This window comes from Suillus fuscotomentosus, assembly GCF_016647785.1.
Source record: "Suillus fuscotomentosus strain FC203 chromosome Unknown F5891scaffold_109, whole genome shotgun sequence".
NCBI lineage: Eukaryota > Fungi > Basidiomycota > Agaricomycetes > Boletales > Suillaceae > Suillus > Suillus fuscotomentosus.
Window position 1 is genome coordinate 47,096 of NW_024539621.1, and position 21,088 is coordinate 68,183.

At 43.9% G+C, this 21,088-nt stretch overlaps 5 protein-coding genes across 5 annotated transcripts; 3 read left to right on the plus strand and 2 right to left on the minus strand.

The window, feature by feature from the left end:
* Positions 1-1,103: 1,103 nt before the first annotated feature.
* F5891DRAFT_1131386 (uncharacterized protein) lies at positions 1,104-4,455 on the minus strand (the record flags this gene model as incomplete). Its single annotated transcript, XM_041364662.1, has 13 exons — positions 1,104-1,409; positions 1,451-1,726; positions 1,829-2,026; positions 2,092-2,255; positions 2,322-2,430; positions 2,466-2,630; positions 2,684-2,708; positions 2,745-2,891; positions 2,943-3,139; positions 3,197-3,376; positions 3,435-3,653; positions 3,708-4,022; positions 4,426-4,455. The coding sequence occupies 13 exons, from the start codon at positions 4,453-4,455 to the stop codon at positions 1,104-1,106; spliced, it is 2,331 nt and encodes a 776-aa protein (XP_041218638.1).
* Positions 4,456-7,669: 3,214 nt separating this feature from the next.
* On the plus strand, positions 7,670-9,453 carry F5891DRAFT_1196876 (uncharacterized protein; the record flags this gene model as incomplete). Its single annotated transcript, XM_041368389.1, has 5 exons — positions 7,670-7,891; positions 7,949-8,311; positions 8,368-8,628; positions 8,691-8,819; positions 8,875-9,453. The coding sequence occupies 5 exons, from the start codon at positions 7,670-7,672 to the stop codon at positions 9,451-9,453; spliced, it is 1,554 nt and encodes a 517-aa protein (XP_041218639.1).
* Positions 9,454-13,761: 4,308 nt separating this feature from the next.
* Positions 13,762-14,114, minus strand: F5891DRAFT_963511 (uncharacterized protein; the record flags this gene model as incomplete). Its single annotated transcript, XM_041376015.1, has 2 exons — positions 13,762-13,860; positions 13,908-14,114. Coding segments are annotated over 2 exons (306 nt in total), but the record flags the coding sequence as incomplete, so codon positions are not given.
* Positions 14,115-17,579: 3,465 nt separating this feature from the next.
* Positions 17,580-19,331, plus strand: F5891DRAFT_986206 (uncharacterized protein; the record flags this gene model as incomplete). Its single annotated transcript, XM_041377719.1, is given in 8 exon segments — positions 17,580-17,659; positions 17,916-17,937; positions 17,958-18,037; positions 18,333-18,529; positions 18,604-18,635; positions 18,655-18,693; positions 18,807-18,830; positions 18,879-19,331. The coding sequence occupies 8 exon segments, from the start codon at positions 17,580-17,582 to the stop codon at positions 19,329-19,331; spliced, it is 927 nt and encodes a 308-aa protein (XP_041218641.1).
* A 291-nt stretch (positions 19,332-19,622) lies between these two features.
* F5891DRAFT_1196880 (uncharacterized protein) lies at positions 19,623-19,933 on the plus strand (the record flags this gene model as incomplete). Its single annotated transcript, XM_041368390.1, has 2 exons — positions 19,623-19,721; positions 19,772-19,933. 2 exons carry the CDS (start codon positions 19,623-19,625, stop codon positions 19,931-19,933), a joined length of 261 nt encoding a protein of 86 aa, XP_041218642.1.
* Positions 19,934-21,088: the final 1,155 nt, after the last annotated feature.

The following is a 21,088-nucleotide window of genomic DNA, read 5'->3' on the forward strand; positions in this document are numbered from 1 at the left end:
CGTCTTGCAGACGTTCAAAGTCTATCGTGCATGATATATTTTTTGCATTGTGTCGTTCGGGGGTCCGTTTGGGTCCCTTGTCATCAGAAGTTGCATTGCTTGAGCAGGCTTGTGCTCTGCACAGTTTAGGTTCATATTCCTTGCGGCCCGTTCGTGCAGTAGTGATAGACAGTGATATTTTGCTAAGTCTCATAATCAACAGCATAGATTAGCACGTGATGTGATTAGTAAGGCGGAGTCGGACAGGATTGAAACAAAATGTCTCTTCATGCAATGTAGCAATAATAGTAGGGAAAAAAAAAGCCGAAACAGGTAGCGGGTGTTGCCACTTTAGCTGGTGCTATAGCTTATGTAGTTACTAGTACTATTGGTGGGCTGTGGCGGCTGTTGCAATAACTCACAGTTTGCACAAATAGTGTCATATTCCGAGTCATTTCCCTCACAAGAGTACTTTATGGTGTCTTGCAATATGCAAGGCTGACTGTACTGCTATTTTTGACCACTCAAAGTGCTGCTATCATCAATATTCAGTCCACAATCAATGTTTTATGTTTCAGTACAAGTTTTATTCATCATTTGATTGGCTACTACTGCCAGTGAACGTTTGAACCGGTCGACCTATGTCACATCACATGACTTTGTGTACAAGCGGGCGGCGCTGGCAGCAGAACTGCATTCTCCTTCTGAGTCTTTGTGTGAGCCATCGTAGCAGTCAGTGCATATGAATCCTGTCTTCCTGTCATTGCTTACTCCTCCATCTTCTAACAGACAGTATTGTCAAACTTTCATGCCTCCCTGCAATGGACTTAATCTGGTGCGTTTTTAAAATTTTATTTACACCACTTGCTATTATTTGACCATCTCATGATACCACCAGTCTCTCCACCTTATTGTGATGCCCAACCATCTTCTTCAACACAACACCTGTTTTCAAGTCCCAAGGTCAAAGTGTATTGTGATGTGAGCCCATAACCATCGCTCTCGAGTCTCTCTTTGAACTGCTCACCTTATGCCAATGGTGCTGTGGCTGTGTCCTGCTCTCAGCTAGTGCGTGATCTTGTCTTTGATATGCCTTGTCCTTGCTCATTCTCACTTGTCATCCCTCATTGAGGCTTTGCCTTAACTCGCCAGAAGTCAAGATCTTTGTCCTTCCGTGGATGAGCACCAACAGGTTGATCATATGGGAGAGTGAGCATGATAGGGTATTGGACATCTCCGACCATGCAGGTGAAGACCATCAATAATTGTGCGAAGATGACGCTAACTTCTGTCTGCAGGATGACGAAATCATATCGAGGCAATCCGTGAAACATTGGACTGCATCGTAGATAGTCAGCAGATACACGCCAGTCAACGAGTGATTCATAGTTGACTTTAAGAAATTGGTACTCAGTGATTTGTGAATGATTCTGATAAGTTACTAATAATGTGCTTTGCAATGTTGACACACCGTGTCATCAGCAGCGAGTTGGATTCGTCTCCCATTGGGAAATGGTATATTGTTGGCATTGAATGCATGGTTCAAAAATTCGTTCAGCTTGATCCGAAATTGAATGAAGGCCGGATTGCCTGTCTTACTGGCTTCGACATCTGCAAATGACTGCATTGCCTGTGGTGAGCCAAGACTGAAATGTAGCCCATCTGTCATCAGTTCAGTCTCTGAATCAATCTCGGGCAGATCTGACGCGTCGAGTAGGCTGAGTTTTTGCGCATTGAGACAGCTCAACTTGCTGTGAATGTATTCTGCGATAAGGCTGTCATGGCTATATCGGAGAATCTTCAAATTCCATCAGCACTTAATATACACTGTTGTAATAGTAATGCTTACCTGCTCAGCGAAGTTCTTGAAGTTTGTATGATCCTGATAAGCATCCTTCAGTGGGCCATGCATTTTTTTATTCAGTTTCGTGTTATAGTTTTGGGTGACACCTTTTGCCTCAATATCGTCAAAGAGATGCGCAGAAAGATGTTTCTTCGGGAAATTCCACAACTTGTCAATTAAGTCTAACGTGTCTTCGATGTATTTCTGACTCGCAATATTAGTTGAATCAATGCGTTGCTGGTTGAGAATATAATATACGAAGAACATACATCCATCAATTGAGTCAAATTTTCAAGAGCTTTTCGGCCATCTTTGATAGTGTCTTCAGTATGGATGTCTAATGAAGCATATGTGTTGAATTCCACATAGCTACGAATACAACGGAGCAGAAGATAAGCCTCTGAATCCTGATCTTGATGAAATACATTATGAGCTGCAAAGACAATAAGCTACATTTGTTTAATTAAGTTAATGGTGAATAGTCTACTACTAGAGTAACTTTCTTTTGATATATCTTCATACTTCATTCCATCAGAAAAAGATATTGATGTCACCTGGTCGAAATGATTGAGATTTCGCCAGTGTGGAAATGAGTGAAAGCTGGAAATCTAAATTAGCATCTGTAAAATATAGACAAACCTACGCATGAACTATCAATCTGCACAGCAGCTTGTCGACCTGAACTTTCGATCCACTTTTGCAGTTCAGCCCACAGGTGATCACTGAAAAGGCCGCCATCGTTAAAGTGGAGTTTGTCATGTGAGAGAGCCCGATGAACATCAGTATTCTCCATGGTATCAAATGAATTCTAAGTACGACAATTTACACATTAATAGAGTCAGAAACAAAAAAAAAACTTACATCAACATCATGAAGGCTCTCGGAGCTCAGTATTTGTTCTCATGCTTCCAAGGTTGCAGACTCTCGGGCCTGAACACGTAATGCCTTTGCACCTGCAGATGTGCGAAGAGGATAAATATTAGATGTCTTAGAAAGCTCGTCACGAGGCACAAAACATATAGGGCAAGGGAATTTTCCCATCAGACCATGAATCAATGCCATCACAGACCTGTAGGAGTGTCAAAGACGTTACCGAGGGAGCATTAATATTGACACAAACTGTTCTTCATAGTCTGCAGAGAGTATGAGTATGATCAGATAGAAGATACGAATGATGTCATCCCAGCATTTAATGGCAGATCCAAACTTCGACAGCAGTGCGAGGCAGGCAAGGATCTTCAGAAATGATTGATGCCATACTGCATTTTTGAAGTTGACATATACCGGCTTTCCGGAGTGCTTCTTGTCCTCCTTCACCTGTCAAAGTACTGTTAGTTGATAATATTCAGTCATTGAGTGAAGGACAGAATTAACAATTGGTAGCCATCCCACTACACATCCACCACCCAAGCCTTCTCCATTACGAATGGCAACAGGAAGGTTAGCACACCGAGCAACGACAGGATAACCTTTCACCCGACCAAACGACAACAATTTGGCTTTATCTGTGTAAAGAATGAAGGCGAGAGGCTTGGCATCTGATGGTATTTGTGACTATAACAATGCTACATTAATACATGGCGCAGACCCATAAAACAATAGTGTCGCGTACTTGATACTCCCAGAATGCATTGGCTGTCCAAGGCTCGTGAATGAACCAAACGAACTTGTCACTGTTAAACTTTGAAAGCCGTTCAGCATCAAAGACAAAATGTGGACCAACTTGGGGATCCTGAAGGAGATCCACAGCCCAGTCCCATATCGAGCGATGGAATAGTTGAAATGTCTTATCATCACCTTGAAATGGCACAACTACCTCTTCCTTTACAAACTGTTATCGCAAAAGCCTTAGATTAGTTTACACTTAGAGAAATTGAATACAGACAGGTGTCAATTTAAACGAAGCTGCGTCCCATGTATCTCGTACATCTTTGCGATTCCGAAGCGTGAACTGTTCAGACTTGGTGCGACGAATGAGGTCAAAAAGCCAGTCCGTCTGCTGGTGAGTGAGTGCTGCTTCGAGAACAAGCTCCACAACTTCGAAGTTGATCCGAGTTTGGAATGGGTACCATGGCTCAGGTTCAACCGGTGGAACTACTGTGGGGGCGCCAAGACCACGTCCATAATCCTCAAACTGAAAAACCTGCGTTGGGCACTGACTACTGGGATGATACTGCACTTGGATGTCATCCTCCTCAAACTGGGGTCAAGGTGATGCCGTTCTAGATTCAGGTGGTGGAGAACCTGAAAGGAACATTGTGAGCTGAATGGATGGGGAAGGTGGAGAGAATAAATGTACTATTCATCTGTCCGATGTCAGGATCATTAGGATAGTCTATTTGACCATCGATATCGAAGGCATCATTGTCCTGTGAATGATGATAGGCAGCGGCTTGAATGAGAAGCCCAAAACAAGTCACGAATGGCAATCAATTCAAGGCTGTGAGCTAGATATTAGTGAAAACGTACGAAGAGCTGAGCCGGATGGTTGGTCGCCAACAAACACGGGTCCGCCCCTATTTGCGCATTATGTTCTCTCTCTATGAATTGATTTGAATTGATTCAGACGCAACATCAATTGACAGATTGATATTATGTCGTACCTTGGTGAATCTCTCTAGCAAGTTCAACATCCTCTCTCCTCTGTTCAGATCGCTTTCAGCATGCGTTTTCGTGCATCCGGAGACCTTGTCGATGGTAGGATGCACCACAAATTGAACACAGGTGATACTGATCTGGAGGCATATGATGATGAAAGTTGTGGTGTTCTGTCATAATACTGATGCATCAGTGTTAGATTCAGACTTCAAGATGATACTGACATACCAGTAAGATGTAGAAAAACAATTGGGGGGCGCAGTTGATAGAGGGAGGAAGTGTTGACTGGATCGGACAGTGCCGCAGACTGGCAGTGCACGCTGCAGAAGATGTATTCAGTGTCAACGAGGTTGTGACCTGATATCAATAATGTGACTCACCTTGAATAATCCAACTTTCGCTATCATATCGCAACTTCAGTAGAAATATTCCTATTGAGTATCAATAATGGAACATCAGTACAAAATCTCAATCGGTATCAATACAGTTGGTACCGAGACTCAAAGGTACCCTATTGCAACCGACTTAGGAAATTTCTGACAGCCTTCTCGTCTGATACTGGACCTGCCCTTCATTTTGCCCTTCCTGCTCTCAAGGGTCTTCATAAGGCCTGGACCTCTCGCTCGAATAGCCCAAAATATGCTCCCTTTCATGCTGCATTAACAGCTGCTACTGACAAGATCCAAGAGTACTATGAGAAGTCTGCAGAATGTGATGCCTATATTATTAGCATGTGTACGTTAATTTCTTATGTCATTGTCTTTGCTTTTCTGCTCACCCGTGTGAAGTACTTGATCCCAATCACAAAGATAGCCATTTCAAGTGATTCTGGGGCAAGAATTTGCACAAGGAGGTTCTCGAAGTGACAAACAAAATTGTAAGTTCATTTCATCTTATTTTTTTCTACTCTGACATGTTACTCGGAGTTTAAGGAAAGGTATATCCAGATATATGGTGAGAATAATGCTCCTTCATCACCCAGAGGAGGGGGTCAGCGAAATGGGCCAGTGTCCTTCACGAGTTATCGAGTGATGAGGACAGTGGCAGTGAGATCGAGGCTGATGTACCTATTGATCCAAAGGAGGCATGGATGAGGGAATTTAACCTCTATGTGAACATGATCGAAACTGTGCCTAAAGAGATGTCCATCATCCAGTGGCAGGGGGTATGTACCAAACCATTAGATATGATAACTTATTGACCTGGATTTGTAGATTAATGCTCAATGCTATCCTGTCTGGGCCTCATTAGCTCATGACTATCTCTGTATCATGGCTTCTTCAGTGTCTAGTGAACGTGCTTCTTCAGCTGCTGGGATGACCATTATGAAATGTTGTAATCACTTGAAGGCTGATGTGGTGGAGGCACTTCAAGTCATTCGCTTCATGTATCAGCAGGATTTGGTTTTTCATGAGCCTGCTCTCACCTCTGTCCTAGAAGTTGAGTTGGAGGCTGAGTTTTGTGAGGGTGGTGACAAGGGCAGTAGTACCTTGCAGTCAGAGGACTCTGATATTGATATTTAAATGTACAATTGACTTTAATAGTAAAATATATCATTGTGCACATTTTGATCTCAAAGGCCCTGGCCTGGGTTTTGACGAAGCCCAAGCCCTCTAAAGCCAGGCCCAAGCCCAGGCTTTCAGGCCAAGCCAGGCCCGGCACATCACTATTGGCAATTGCATGTGGTATAATTATGTGTATGTACTACATGTATATCTATTGTAGTGTCTTATCTGCTGTGAGCTATTGTGTGAAGTATGTGTCTATGCATGCATGTCCATTATGGCATCTGTCTGCACTGTGAGCTACTGTACAAAGTATGTGTCTGTGCATGTATGTTCATTGTGGTGTCTGGCCGCGCTGTGAGCTCTGTGTGAAACTGTGTAAAATAACATTGTCTATGGGAAGAATTTGTAGTTTGCTGATGTGCAGACTAATTTATACATAAAATGGTGCATCGAGGGTAGGACACCTTGGCCAGTTGACTTAAGTTCTTCCTGCCCTCATAAAGCCATACATTACAAGGTGACCCCCCACCAGATTTACGGAGATTTCTGTGATTGTTAAATATGTATAGCTAATTATTACATTTTAATTTGTTCACCGGTTCACTGATGTACATATGAAGACGGAACAACCTTGAATCTGTTCATCTAATGTTGGCCTCGAAGACTAGCTCATGGATCTCTCTCTCTTAAAACCCACCCTTGGCAGCACTTTTTAGAGCTTCTCACGGTCTGTTAGACCTGGTTTCCTTGTAGAGTGCAACTGGTCTCTGAGACCACCCTCCCCAGGGAGGTTCTCACAAAATTCCCTAACATGTTTATGCAACCCTCTCGCACACCTCCATGAGGGGCAACCCACTCACCCTGCATCTGTTTGCGCACCTCGTCAGTATCCCTCCCCTAGCCTCAAGAGGCACAACGGTACCCTCACGAACCACCTCACGGACTCATCTGTTATCATCACTTAAGAGGGTAGCCCTGCCAGCCTTAGTGGCCTCATTGAGAGCCCGGAGAGCCCTAGCACATTATACCAAGCTTCTCCCATCATTAATATTGTTAGTATAGTGACCCTCTCATAGCCTCCAACCGTTTCCGTTACTGGTTATGTTATTTTATTCAATCAGTTACTTATGTTTGGTGAGATCTCCACAGGTTTTCCGATGCGCGAAGACATTAGTGTTCTGAGATGTCCTGGATGAGACAAGCAGGCTATGAAACTGCTATACTAGTATTGACATAACAAATTACAAAGCATAGTAGCTACCAATGTAAGTGGGGTAGGTGGTCATGACAGAGCAACTAGACAATGAGGATAGGCATGAGGAGGGTTGTGAGTCGTGCATCGGCAATTTGATGTATGGGATCTGGGTGCTGCAGAACCCTCTTCGAAAAGCATGTGTCGGACTACTCAAAGGTGAATGTCAGTCACGTGATCGAACCTAACTCATTGGAAAAGGACTTCTAGATGTGTCATTGCACTTAATTACAGCTCTCCACATGCACTATACCACATGCTGAGTGCTGCATTGTCAATGACATCAGATGATTATGACTCATGTCGCCGTGTCTACAGGTAAGTTGCATCGTTTTCTCTGCCTCCCATCAAGCCACGAGGCTAATTTGTTTGATTATCGGTGCTATACTGTAACACCAAGCTACCTCATGTACGACCATGTGTTCCTTTTGTTCCAACATTGCCCATCGACTGCCACACCTATAAGTTGTCTGCCCCATCATATTTTTTATGACCACTGAGTCTGAAATTCAACCCACTGCAGGTATCTCTCTCATTGACATTATGCCCCAGCAGGCTCCCCGTCACGTCATTCAATCTGATGCGTCTGAATCGGACTTCGATGATTTGGAGTCTCCATCTCTTACAGCGGGGATCTCATCAACTGCTAGTCGTCAGTCATCTGAAACAGTCTCCAACAGCCGCAGGCAACAGTCGCATGGGGACGTTGAGGTATTGTAGTCATGTAATGCTTGCAACTATTCAATATACTGATTCTCATGTCTTAAGATCGTTCAGCACTTGCAGTTGGAAAACCAGGCACTCAAGAACAATAACCATACTCTGGGTGAGAAGAACAAGACTTTGTCGTCTAATCAATGCCGGCGTTCAAGTGCTCAAGTCCCAGATGAGCTGAAAGTTTTCAATGTCAAGCTCTCGACCTTTTCCTGCAAGTACGGAATTGTTGCGGAGATGTTCCCACCTGAGCATCGTATCCTCAAACTCCCTGTGCCGAACCCTCCACCTGCAATCATATCCAGGAGTCGCTATGCCAGCAAAAGTGCTGAAGAGCTTGGTCTTGTGACTGAGCTATACTCACTTCTTCCAGACCATCTCCATCGGTTTGTACCGACTTCGCATTTTCAATTGTTGGTACGTCAGTCTATTATATTGTGTGACCTAACAATGATTATTATTATGTACTGCAGCTAGAACAACAACTTCAAGGCGGTCGCTCGAGCGAAATCGGCAAGTTAAGGGTGATGGCAGGTCGAATATTCAGTCTCGATCCGTCGTACTTCGACATTGGTTTTACAAACCGGGACACAATCCCTGAAATCCAGAAGATGCTTGGTACTGGTCCAGGTAATCGTTCAACATTGTTGAAGTTCCCACCCATCCTTTTTACGAGGCAGGAAAGGGACCCTACAATGTCCACGGTTTTTGGAAATTGGGAGCCACTCTCAAAGGTACTTGTTTTATTTATCACTGTCTGAATCTATTCTTATGCTGTCTGGTCCAATTCACCTAGGCAATCAGGATCGTAATGTTTGGGAAAAATTTGCTAGATATTGCTGGATGGCCTCGTGCCAAGTGCAACACTCGAAAATGGGGCATCACCTCATGCACCCCTGGTCTTCTTGCCTGGGGTTGGGTCACAGTGAGTTCTTTAAGCCTTCGCTACAATCAATTCACAGTATCTAACATTTCTTTAGTTAATCTTCATTCTGTCCCCCGACACTTCGTTCACCAAAGACGGAGTTGGCACGAAGTCTTGTCTACCGTATGCGGCAATGTTCGCAGCCTACAAACAATTGTGGGTGACGCTTTGGGAAGAGCCACACATTCTGTCGATCCGCCGACAAATCGATCACCATGTCTGGCAGTCAACATCATCTTCCAATATCGCGACTTCAGATGCTGAAGGCGAGGATTTGACATCCGATCTAATGCACTTGGCCCTCACCAATGCAGGGCGCGAAGATCGAGAATCAGACTCTCCGACTACTGATGGTCACCGTGTCTCTCCGGTTCCCCCCAGTTCACCGACACTTGCTCTGGCTGCACCACCTGCCTTTCCCCTCACTGCACTAGCACCAGCCATCACCCCTGCTGTCAAGACTACTGCCACTGTAACCCCTCCAGTTCCTGATGTACCTGACAGTGTGGAAATGCTGCCACCAGCAGCTTCATCCTCCGGTCGATGGGGCCGTGGAAGGGGAAAGAGGGGTGGGCTAGCGGCTATATCATTGTCAGCAGAGCAGCGAGAAACACGAACTCAGAGAAGGAACTAGAACTACTGTTGCAGTGTATTACAGTAGTATTATGCAGTCAGATTAGTGCTCATTGTAATCTCAATTTGTTGGTTTCAATGATGTTCGAATTGACTTCAAACTGAACAATATTTATTGAGACAAAGTTAGGAAGCCTTGGGATCTCAATAGCAACCTACAATGAAACCGACTTGCAGCCGACGGTTAATATTACTAATTGGGTTGAAACTTTCGTTGAAAGGCACGCTTGCAACCAGCTTGTGACATGATTGTAACATAATGCTCTTTTATTGTAACATGTTGGAACCTAGGCTCGTCATTGGATCCTTGCAACCCATTGCAAGGTCATGCATCCCGAATAGGAAATTTCCGACAGCTTGTTGGGATTATCAGCATGCTGGTCAGGACAATCAGTGATGAACATCAATCATAATGAAAAGATAAACTGCAAGTAAGTTTACGAATAATTTAACACGATCCCATTCATCAGACTCAAGCTTGAGTGCATCAATCTTCGCCTGCTTTGTAAGGTTGGTCTCCTTCTTGCCGAGTTCATAAACAAAGGTGTCAACAAACTTTAATCCTTCAGTACTAACTCAAAACACACAGTGGAAATAAGTACTTATCTGCTTTTTCTTCTCAGCTTGATCAAGCATCACATAGGTAGATGACCAATGAATAGGCATATCGAGAAGAAGCTGGACTGGGGTGACACCCTTGTTACGAGTCTGAATATCTTTGAAAAGTTGCTTTCGAGAAGCAGATGAGCGCTCCTAGGAAGCTGTCAGTGGCCATCCTCACATAGATAACAGATAGTATATTACCTTGACAGTAATTGCACAAACAAGGCCTACCTCATCCCAACAGCCATTTTCTGTATGAATGGCAAGTTCAGTGTGCGCAGGATCATAATAGGCAGCTTTGCTAGATGTCAAGATTAGAGCACAAGTGGCAAGATGTATCGCATGTGCAAGACACCTGTGAAGAGCTAAATTACTGCCTAAGATGTACAAAGAACAGCGTACCTGATACAATGTTTCTTCAATGCAAAAATCTTGCCGCTATGAGCCTCAATTCGAAGTGCAAACTCATCAAGCATGGTATTGTTGTTTGAAGCATTGTTGCATGTGATATAACCGATCTATTATCATGTAAACAACTGGCAGTCATACTATGTACGATACGAGATGACAAACCTTGTGGGAAATTCCCACTCAATCAACAATTTTGAACAGTGCCTGGCCAAGTCGTGTCCCATTGTGTGCATTATTGAGGAGCATGAACCTGATCACAGCGCTCTGAATTTCCAAAACCCCAACAGACAGTTCTTTGATCCAGTGGCCAGTGATGGCAAAGTATGCCTCGACATTTGCTGCCTGCCAAGCATCGCATGTTAGATTAACAGCACCTGCTGTGGCCTTACTCTGCTCGAAGGCATCAGAAACAAGTGAGAGTAAAGCCATTTCAAACTTACATTAAGTCATTGTAGAGACTGACATCTCTGTGGCCTTGTAGAGGTCTATTTTCTGATGCATGTTGACATGCTAATCATTACCCAAATCATTCCTATCCTATCCGACTCAATATGTACCAAACCCGAAAATCATTGGACATCAAACATCAGATTATCGGACATCGCATTGGGTTTCGCATTGGACTATCAGATATTGTGCTGTAGAAGAGGAATGGGAGGTGGGGTAATATGAGTGGTGTGAGATATACTCAAGTAGTCCTCGATGAGCGAGATATATGTCGGCCCAAGGGGATTGCTACTGAGAAGGTTCCTCTAAGTGTATAAATGGAGGGAAACACTGGACTGGGTGTTTGGTCAAGCCTGGTAAGGTGCGTGATGATGAGCGAAGCACTAGCGAGTGAAAGTGATGTGAAGCGCTGATGAGTGAAAGCGACGTGAAGTGCTGATGAGCGACGATGGCTGACAACAAGCGACAATGTGCGACTTATAACAGAAGCACATGCTGAGCGGGAGCGGTGCACACGTGCGGGTGGTGGAGCGCAGCGACTCTTAATGAGTCAGAAAACTAATTTGGCAGAGTTTCTAGTAATGTACGGCGGCAGTGCTCGTATTGTACTTAGATACTTTAGATTTATGAGAGGAAACTTTAGACTTCAAGTCCAACGATGTGTGGGCAGAAAGATAATCATTATACAGTTTAGACGCGCATATATATACTAAGTAATTGTTAAGGTCGTACTCTCGTAGGGTCAGATCCGAAGGACTTCGGCCTCAGCTTGTACACTGTGCCCCTTTCCCAAGTACTGTCCCTTATTTCAAAGTACTAACGATAACGCGTCCGAAGGTCCGGACGGGTCTTGTAGTATATCCGGATGTCTTCCGGATATCGGAAATGCGTATAAGGCTAATCCGGACATATCCGAACTAGAAACTAACAGAGTAAAGACTACCTGAAGGTAGAGCCGAGTATATAGACTATCGGAATCTATCCGAAGTCTCGGAGGGTGACAAGAGTAAGAAGGACTCAAGTCCGGAGGACAGAAAGAGGACAAACTAAGATGATATTCGAACTGAGGTACTACAGGACATATACACGAGTTTATATACTATGAGGATAACGGAAGTATCAGTAAGCAAAGGTCTGAGGCTATGTACGAAGCATGTGCAAAGGTTATCAAACGCAAGTCGGAAATGAGACATAGGTTAACGGATCAGTAAGCATACCGGTAATAAGTATAACCGAAACACCGGGAAGAGGAAATACCGAATAGGCTGTGTTTAACGTTATATGAACAGGAAATGAATTAGAAAGCTTATCGTAAATTGGATCAGAAGCAGATCTATACATCGGACCGAATCGGATCTCAGGGTCCGAAGTCCGGAAGAGAAGCGTGAATATATGGGATATGACAGTGTGATATGGCACTTTTCACTAGGGAGTTCATTGCACACACTTGCAGCACCACTCTGTGTGCTGTCCACAGCTATCTCTATATGAGGCGCAGCTTTCCCACACAATGTGCGCCATGTGCGCACACTTCCCATGCTTCACAATGTATATGCGCGCGCGTGCTTTCCTGCGCTTGAGCACCCTATAGCGCCAGCCATCCAAACACATCCATCCACTGTCCACCAAGTTCTCTAGTGAGTATATTTCCATCTCTCTCATTTGCATATCATTCCACCTTTATTTTTATCATGGACCCTTACTTATAGATATCTTTACATACCTTACTTGGAAGCGCTTCGGCTCCGCATGACAGCACTTAGGCGCCATACTTAAGCGCCAGCAGTACAGACTACTACTGACTTTTCATGGCACCTTACCTTACTGGAACCCACTTTTTACTTACTAGTTACTACCCACTTACTACTTAGCAGAACATAGTAGAAATCTATTCGTCTACACTTCGCATCTCTCTTCTCTTGTCTTACATCATATCATCACTTGAGCAAACTCACTCTTACTCTTACTCATCTCCGCATACACACGCGCACTTTTCCCCGCTTTGTGCAGCACGCGTGCGCATTCCAGCGCCTTCGTGCCTTGCGCACACCTGCACTTTCTCACGCTTTGCATTGGCTGAACAGTAGCGCCTTCAGTGCATATCACTAGATCCTTGCTGCACTTGCTTCCCCTTTAGGGTCAAACACACTTGTTGTCTCAAGTATAGCAGACTAGGCAACATGCGACCTTACAACATTTACAGATACAGTCAGGAGCCTTATTCATGCCTTGCAGTATTGTTGTTTCTACAGCGTCACTATTAGTTTCCAATAACCCAAACCCAAACCTGACGAACCTGAAACCTGAAAACATTGGACCCAATGCTTTTGCATCGGACTTCAAGACATTGTTTCCTGCGCTCAGACTATTGACCCCACATCACTCACTGACCCCCAAAACAATTCTCAGACCGCAGACCCCTGGGTCGAATGCACTTGTCTCACCAAGTATAGCAGACTAGGCAGTGCAATACCACAACATAAAGATATCAGTTTGGAGCAATCTTTGTATAGCCCCACTCTGTGTTGTATTCCTACATCGTTCCTTTAATCTCGTCATCTGCTGCTTGAAGATCAAAATAATTTCAGATCATTGTAGGGATTCATTTCTGGCTGGGCTTATAGAGACTGTTTTTACCTTACCTTATGTTGGCACTTTTGTAGCTTACATAAGAAAGTTATCTTTTCACCAGTTACCAGTATGAGTCAGAGTACTCAGCAAGTTTTCATGATATTTCCTCTCCTCTGAGCCTTGAGCCTGGTCCAGAAACCCTTTAGGGTCGAATAGCAGCTAGGTTCTGCAAGACCCAACATTGTTCAGACTCACCATCTGAATTGTTGTACCTTCATCATGTTGCCTTTCGATTTGGTATGAGGACACCCATTGTGGCCCACGAAGCAGTGTCAATCATTTTCTTAAAGCTCAGATGATCAACTGCTTGAATTGGCTGAGAAGGATATCAGAGTCTTGTTACATCACACTAAATATACATACCTGGTTAGTAGATGTCAACCACTTGATTGTGGCTTCACGAAAAAGCTTGTCAGAATATGGGAGAACATGTTTGCCTAGTTGAACCTCATGAAGATGAGGATCAAGACTGCCCTGCTGTGCACTCGTGACCATGGCTGCATTTTTTTGTTCCTTCACATCTAGAGTCAGCATAGATTTGAATTTGTTAGCCTTGCGCCATTTACAATATGCATCCTACAGTGCCACAGCACATAAGTCAAGGGCCGAGGGATGAGAGATAACTTACCAAGTGTCTGTATGCAACATGGCATTGACACGTCGATGTGTCGCTCACAATTTGATGTGGGAAGCCTTTCTTGCTGTGATCCCATGAGTGTCGTTGGGAATTGAATACAATTGTTCACTTACTGGCATGATTTACAGTCTCTGACATTACAAGTCTTGCTGTCCTTCAACTTTGCAGCATAAGGTGCTCCAAAGAAGGCACTTATGTCCATAGTCTTATCCTCCCGGCATGCCTTCATGATCAGGCTGATGTCTTGGACATCAGTATCTTCTAATAATCCATTGCCATCCACGGCATCTGATTGAGCGTGTCCTAGTTTACAATCAAGATTAGTGTATATTTATATTACTTGTTGTGAATACTAGACGTACCTCTCATTGTGTTGCTCGTGTCTGAGACTGTGGTGCAGGTGTCATTGATACACTCGAAGCCTTCGCTATCGAGCGTTCCTTCAAAAGTGTGTGAGCATTAACAGATGAAACATCAAAGGTTCAAACTTACCTAAATGCATTTCCACAGGTGCTGTGGATTCAGCATCTGTCAAGCACATTAGAGTGCAAGTAGTAGCGTTAAATAAAATACCTGTACACTGAGTTTAAAAATATCACATACCTGTGAGCACATCGAAAGACGTGTCAGCACGAGTGTTTGCGACAGCATGTTGCAAGTGTTTGCCTTCAAAATTCAAAGACTGTAATCAGCATGAGATGAACGATGAAAAAGATGCTTACTTTCATGGGGCCTGTCCTTCATAACACCCTCATCAGGCACACATTTGTCTGCCAAAAGACTGCCTATAAAATTGGCTGCTCATTTGCTACTCAATTGTGCAGACTTTTGAGTGATGGCAGGTGGAGGAGGTTTGTTCCTGTGAATGGAAAGCTCCGGAGTTGCATCATTGTTGGCATCTGTGAGCTGTGAGGACAGTGTGACAGTTCGGCGTGGTTGAGACACGATGTGCACTGATGCGGACTCATCATCAGACACCACGACAGGCATCATTACAAAGTGGGTGTGGAGCTAATCAAGTTACGGTACGTACTTGCCTTATCGAGAAACTTTAGAACTGTATAGTTTTACCATTTTAGATTTGCCGCTGGACCTTCCACCGAGGACAAGCCAGGGCCCAGGCCTGAGGCTTGGGCCTTGTCAAATATCAGGCCAGGCCCTAGACCCTGGAAAGCCTGCCCATGGGCCTGGCCTGGTGAGGGCCTGGCCTCAGGGCTTGAGGGCCTCAGGCCCAGCCCTACACATCACTAATTGCCAATAAGCCAAACACTACTAGTATGAGACTGAGTTGTACTAAGAACTGCTTCACAATTTAGCAAGTAGCAAAACAAACAAACTTGAATTTAATATGCAGTACAATTTTACAAAATACTAGTGTTGTTGAATTTTGAAAGACACTACAGAAATTCTGTGACCATTAGATCATCTCACTGAATAGTGATTTTATGACCATCATGATCCCATACCTCAACAACAGAGCCTGTAAATTGTTACTAGTATTGCACCATGAAACTCAACGTGTTCATAGACTTACCATGGAGATGGTGTGCATGGTGAGGTGGGCCATGTGTTTTGAACATGATCTGCATGTATCCCAATCCTACATCCACTTGGTCAAGTTTCTGCCCAGAAAGACTCAACTTGAACTTTGATAAACTCGACATGAGTTTGAGTTCATGGACCACACAATCGGCAAGTGACTTTTCGGCATGGAGTTTCTCTCATCTAGCCCTGGTGAGTTCCATAACTAGGTTTGCTTCAAGATCCTCTGTATCATCAATGTTCTATGAAATTAAATATATGTTATTGGTAATCTTTGTGCATCACATTCAATCAATAAGAGATCTGCATGGCATATTCCATGCCAACCTTTGATGTCTCAGTCATCATACTCATTCATCAGTGTGTGCAATGCCCTCCAATGCCAACTCAAAATCAAAATTGGGGTCAAAATAGTACTTCTCAACATTAGCACTCAGAATTTAACTATCATCTTTTGTCAAAATTCCTCTCATTCATGATGTGCCGATGATAGATAAGCTAACCATCCAAGAACTGAATCAGCTGGTTCTTGAGGAGCCTGTGAGTTGCATCAAACAAAGCACCCCCCTCGGACATCTTCTATCTGTAATATTTAAATCCTTCAAAGTTCAAGCGCCTTGTGCAGAGGACCTTTGGATCCCTCTCTCTCAAATTCAATATTCTAATGAGCGGATTAACCATCAATTCCATCAGCATGAACCAACAGACTTTGTAGAACTGTGAGATAGTAAGGTGAAGAGTTGGAACTGGGGGCTACCGGTGTAGAGACTGATATCTCTGTGGCCTTGCAGAGACTATATATGCGACCATCTCAAAGTACAGTTTGATGCACAACTTGTGCCAATACCTCTCCAATCATTCCCTATGCAAAGCAAAACTCTCCCGCGCCAAGCACACACTACCTTCCTGCGCATCGGCCGCCCCAAGTGCTGCATTCTTGCATGCACTAGGCACACTTTCCCATGCTTGGAGTGCCCTATGTCACATATCCATCCATTGTCCAAACTAACCTCACTGGTACATGTTCATATCATTTTCTTCATATCAGACCATATTATATTTTAATGATTGCTCAATTCTCATGTCATGAACCCTTATTACATACTTTACCTACTCACTTCGGCTCTGCTTCAGGGGTGCATTTTTAGACATATATAAGTGCCTGTAATTCATATTTTACATCATCGAATCATATAGAAGCTCCCTGCACCTCACTATCAGTGTACAGCTCATCTGTTACATGCCATAGTCAGTAGCTATTGGCAATAAGAATATCTTTAATGTCTATTATGAGCCTCTTCTTATAACCCCTCCCACCTTGCGCTTCTCCCACGCTTCGCACCACTTAACCGCTCCATAATGTGCTCTGCGCCGCTTAAGCACTCCATATCCGTGCTCGCACCTCACACACTTTCCCACACTTCACATCAGCCGACGAGCGGCACCCTCCACACCAATCCCTAGATTTCTGCTGCACTTGCTTCCCCTTTAGGGTCAAATGCTCTTGTCACTACAAGCATAGCAGCTTAGGCAAGCAAGACCCAACATATAGTTCAGTATAACACCATCTGAATTGTTGTTTCTACACCGGATCCACCCAAACAAGAGCACAAAAAGAGTAAAAAGGGTGAAAGACATGAGGGGAGACGCCAGGGGGGAGTGAGGCACCTGGCAGAGGCAGTACTTTCAATTCAAACTCGACTATTGAACACATAGTTGTGGGGCTTCAGAATAGCCTCACAGTGGCACTTTCTCAACACAGACTCAAAGCTAATCGAGAAAATTGTGTATGGAGTGGGGTGGACTCAATCACTGCAATAAAGGGAGAAAACATCTCCCACAAACCTGGCATTGTTATGTCAGATGAATCTAATTCTGGGTGGGCAGGCATCAAGGTCGTAGCTGAGGTGATGAAGAGCAAGTACTGGCCAGGGAAGTGTGCTGCAAAATCCTTTAACACCAAGGCACATATTATCTTGAAGCACCAGCCCTAGAGGCACTTCACTCTCATGCTATCTCTATGTAATCACTATCATGAACTTCATGTCCACATATACGACCACTTTTGTTCTGCTGTATCACCTTCATTCCATATTGACTGACAGAAGGACCAATTTCTGCAAATCCTCTCATCTATTGTCTTTAGCAATAATAAGTGCATCGGTTTTGATATGACAATGAACATTTGACAGCTTGAACTCCCTATACTATCATGTTATTCTGGTCCTTTTCAGGAGATTGCATGCTCTGACGAAGAGGGTCATTACTCAGGGTACATCCAGTACATAGGCCAAGTCAGAAGATACGGCCTCAGGTGAGGAGTTAGGTGAGTCAGATGAGGACTCAACAAGTCAGGCGAGTCAGATGAAGCTTCCAGCCAGGAGTCAAGATGTGAGTCAGCTTCATCATACAAACCTTCACCCTCACAGACTTCTAGTGATGATTGCCTATCAAGCATCTTCTCCTCCTTTGAGCTACATAGATGAGTAGCCTGATATCAGGACTGGTCCTCCTGCACTCTCCTCTGAGCTGCCTCCCTCAGCTGTTTCTACCCTGCTAGTTCCTTTCATTGCCCAAACTTCTGTTCCTCTAAATTTGTCACCAATCAGTAAAATTCAAGTCAACAACAATTGGTACAATATCCTGGAGGTCATATTTTCGAGTCATAGCCTGGTTGGTCATGACACTGTTTGCTACTTGGTCAGGAAGGATGACCAAGAGTACATCATCAAGGTCCACTGGGTCCTTGGAAATGCAGATGATGAAAATATCTTAAATGAGGTCATTATATTGAAGAAGATGCAGGGTGTCTGTGGTGTCCTGAACTCAATTTCAAATGAAGTTGGAATTTATTTGAGCTATATGTGACATCATGACCAGTAAGCATATCTCTCCTTCCAAATATACATATAGTATGTTGATACTAACCAGAAAGTGATCTCCCAGTTCAACAGGAAGCACATGCATGAGGTATTTTGCATCATGATTGCAGCCTCAACAATGTGATAATCAAGGATGCCAATGATGATAGCCTTGGAATAATATTAATCAACTGGGAATTCACTGTACTTATCACCCTACAGAACAACTATGCCATCAGTGAGATAGTGAGTGTATGATTGATTCAGGAGGAAATATGCTAACCTAACTTGCAGGGCACAGTTCCATTCATGTCACAGCAGCTCCTTTTGGCAATTGAATCCGTCAAGCAAGACTATTCAGATGATCTTGAATCACTGTTTTACATCTTTTCTTTGGTCTGCATTGGATGCAGTGTCACACTTGGCATGGAACACCATTTGAACACTTTGAAAGCATGGCTTCCACATGCATGGAGCAACCAGAGTATTGCTGGATGCTTTGATAACAGCAAAGCTGCAATCACAATGCAGTTTGACAACTACTTCAAGGATTTTATTCTGCTTGGATTGGAGTGGATGGACCTCCTAAGGCTCAATTTCCCAGTTCAGGTTGGCAGTGTTGATGGCCAGGCTCTCCACCGACCCATTGAATTTGATGCGCTGCTTAAGATCTTGGACAAACACATTCACTGTGGAAATGAGAAATTGTCCAGACCCTATCTGGACGTGGATGAATTGTCTGCCTAGACACCATAACTTGTAGTATATCTGTACACAAACTAGACTTGGGGAATATGGTGGTACAGCTGTTTGACTTCGGAAAAAACTGGACCGACGGATAGAAGACATGCGTGGTAAACAGACCCAAACTATACTTTAGACATATGTACCGACCAGCTAACTGCACACGTCCAAGCAGCATTCCAAACTCAATGCTAACCAGTGTACAGGCATGCTCGAAGGGTATATCTGTACGTTGCGATGGCCCAAGAGTCAAAAAAATTGCTAAGTCTTTTCTTCTACTTAGTACTTCACATCATGCTCGTGTTTGAAGACAACACCATATGTCTTGAACTACCTCTCAAGTACCCAGAAATGATACAGGTCACGTTCATTCCAGACTTACCTGGGCCTCTTGTAAGTTTTTTTTTACTTATTGTCGAAAAATCAGCGTCTCATGTTGCTAGACGATCAAAATCGTACCGTCCACTTGCACAACCACGAAATCTCCTGAGATGCCCAAGGACAAACATCCAAACTCGCGAACTTTTATTTGCCCAGCAATAGATGACTCTCCCAACATGCCCTCCACCATGCCCTCCAGCGAGTCCTTCGCCATACAAACCTAGACCTGACGGGTTGAAACCACCGTGGTGATTATCGGGTGCTGTGTTCATGAAAGGATTGTTGGGAATAACTGGGGATGATGGAACTGGGTGTGGATTCATATTCTGAACCCCTTGAGCCATGCTAACAGATTTTTCTGCAGGTGTCGTGGCAGCTTCTTCTGGATGGCACTGCATGCCTAATGGGTGCTGGAACATAGCGCTAGTACTGGCAGGAGGACGGGGACAATGGGGAAACAGAGACGACAGGCCTAGAGATGATGTGAGGATCGTCCAGAAGCACTTTTACAACCTGCTCTTGCAACTTCTTGCTTCTCGACCACATGGACCTTCTGCTCATCCATTCACTGGTACCACATCCTTTTTGCTGGCTTTCTGCTTGAGGTGCTGCTGCGTAGGAGGATCTGCGATGTATTCTGTCATTGCTATCTGTATGCAATCTAGACTCAATCTATATTTCAATCTATATTCTGTCCATACCTGAGGAAATATATATTTGATTCCTATCTACACATTGCAAGTGAGCATACCAGTCTTGTCAGTATAGATGATAGAGGAGTTGCTCATCATCTCACAAGAGACCAAGACACATACCAGGAGATTTTCTTTTGTCATCCTCTTAGTAGCAAATGCTAAAGTGAGTCACAGCCAATGGGAGTCCTAATTATAAACACACTCATTAAGGTGTAGTGCACTTGATGTAAAAAAGCAGAGCCCTTACCTTCTAAAATAGTGACAACAACCAACATGACTGAGATGATGAGAATCTGGACAAACTCCGTACCATTCTGGTCAGCAGACCTGTTGCACACCAATTAGAGAGCCACTACTCATACCAATGTGGAGAGTGTCTGCCCCAGCAGCAATGAGGCTGGCATATGGTTTGTTGTAGTCTGTCATCAGAAGTTACAGAGCAACGCACAAAGATTACATACTTGTCAGCAGCGGGGTAGGATTGTGACATTAGATACAACAGACAAAGGTTTCAGAGCAGAGCCTTCATCTACTATCACCAAATCAGATCACATGTCTAAATGGTCCAAACATGTAAATATGTTCAATGAGAACAAGTTGAAAAAGATCTCAGCATTACTATCGGCACACACTGAAATTGTAGCCAGTAAAAATATTGAGTTCCAATCTGGAAGGCATGAGTGT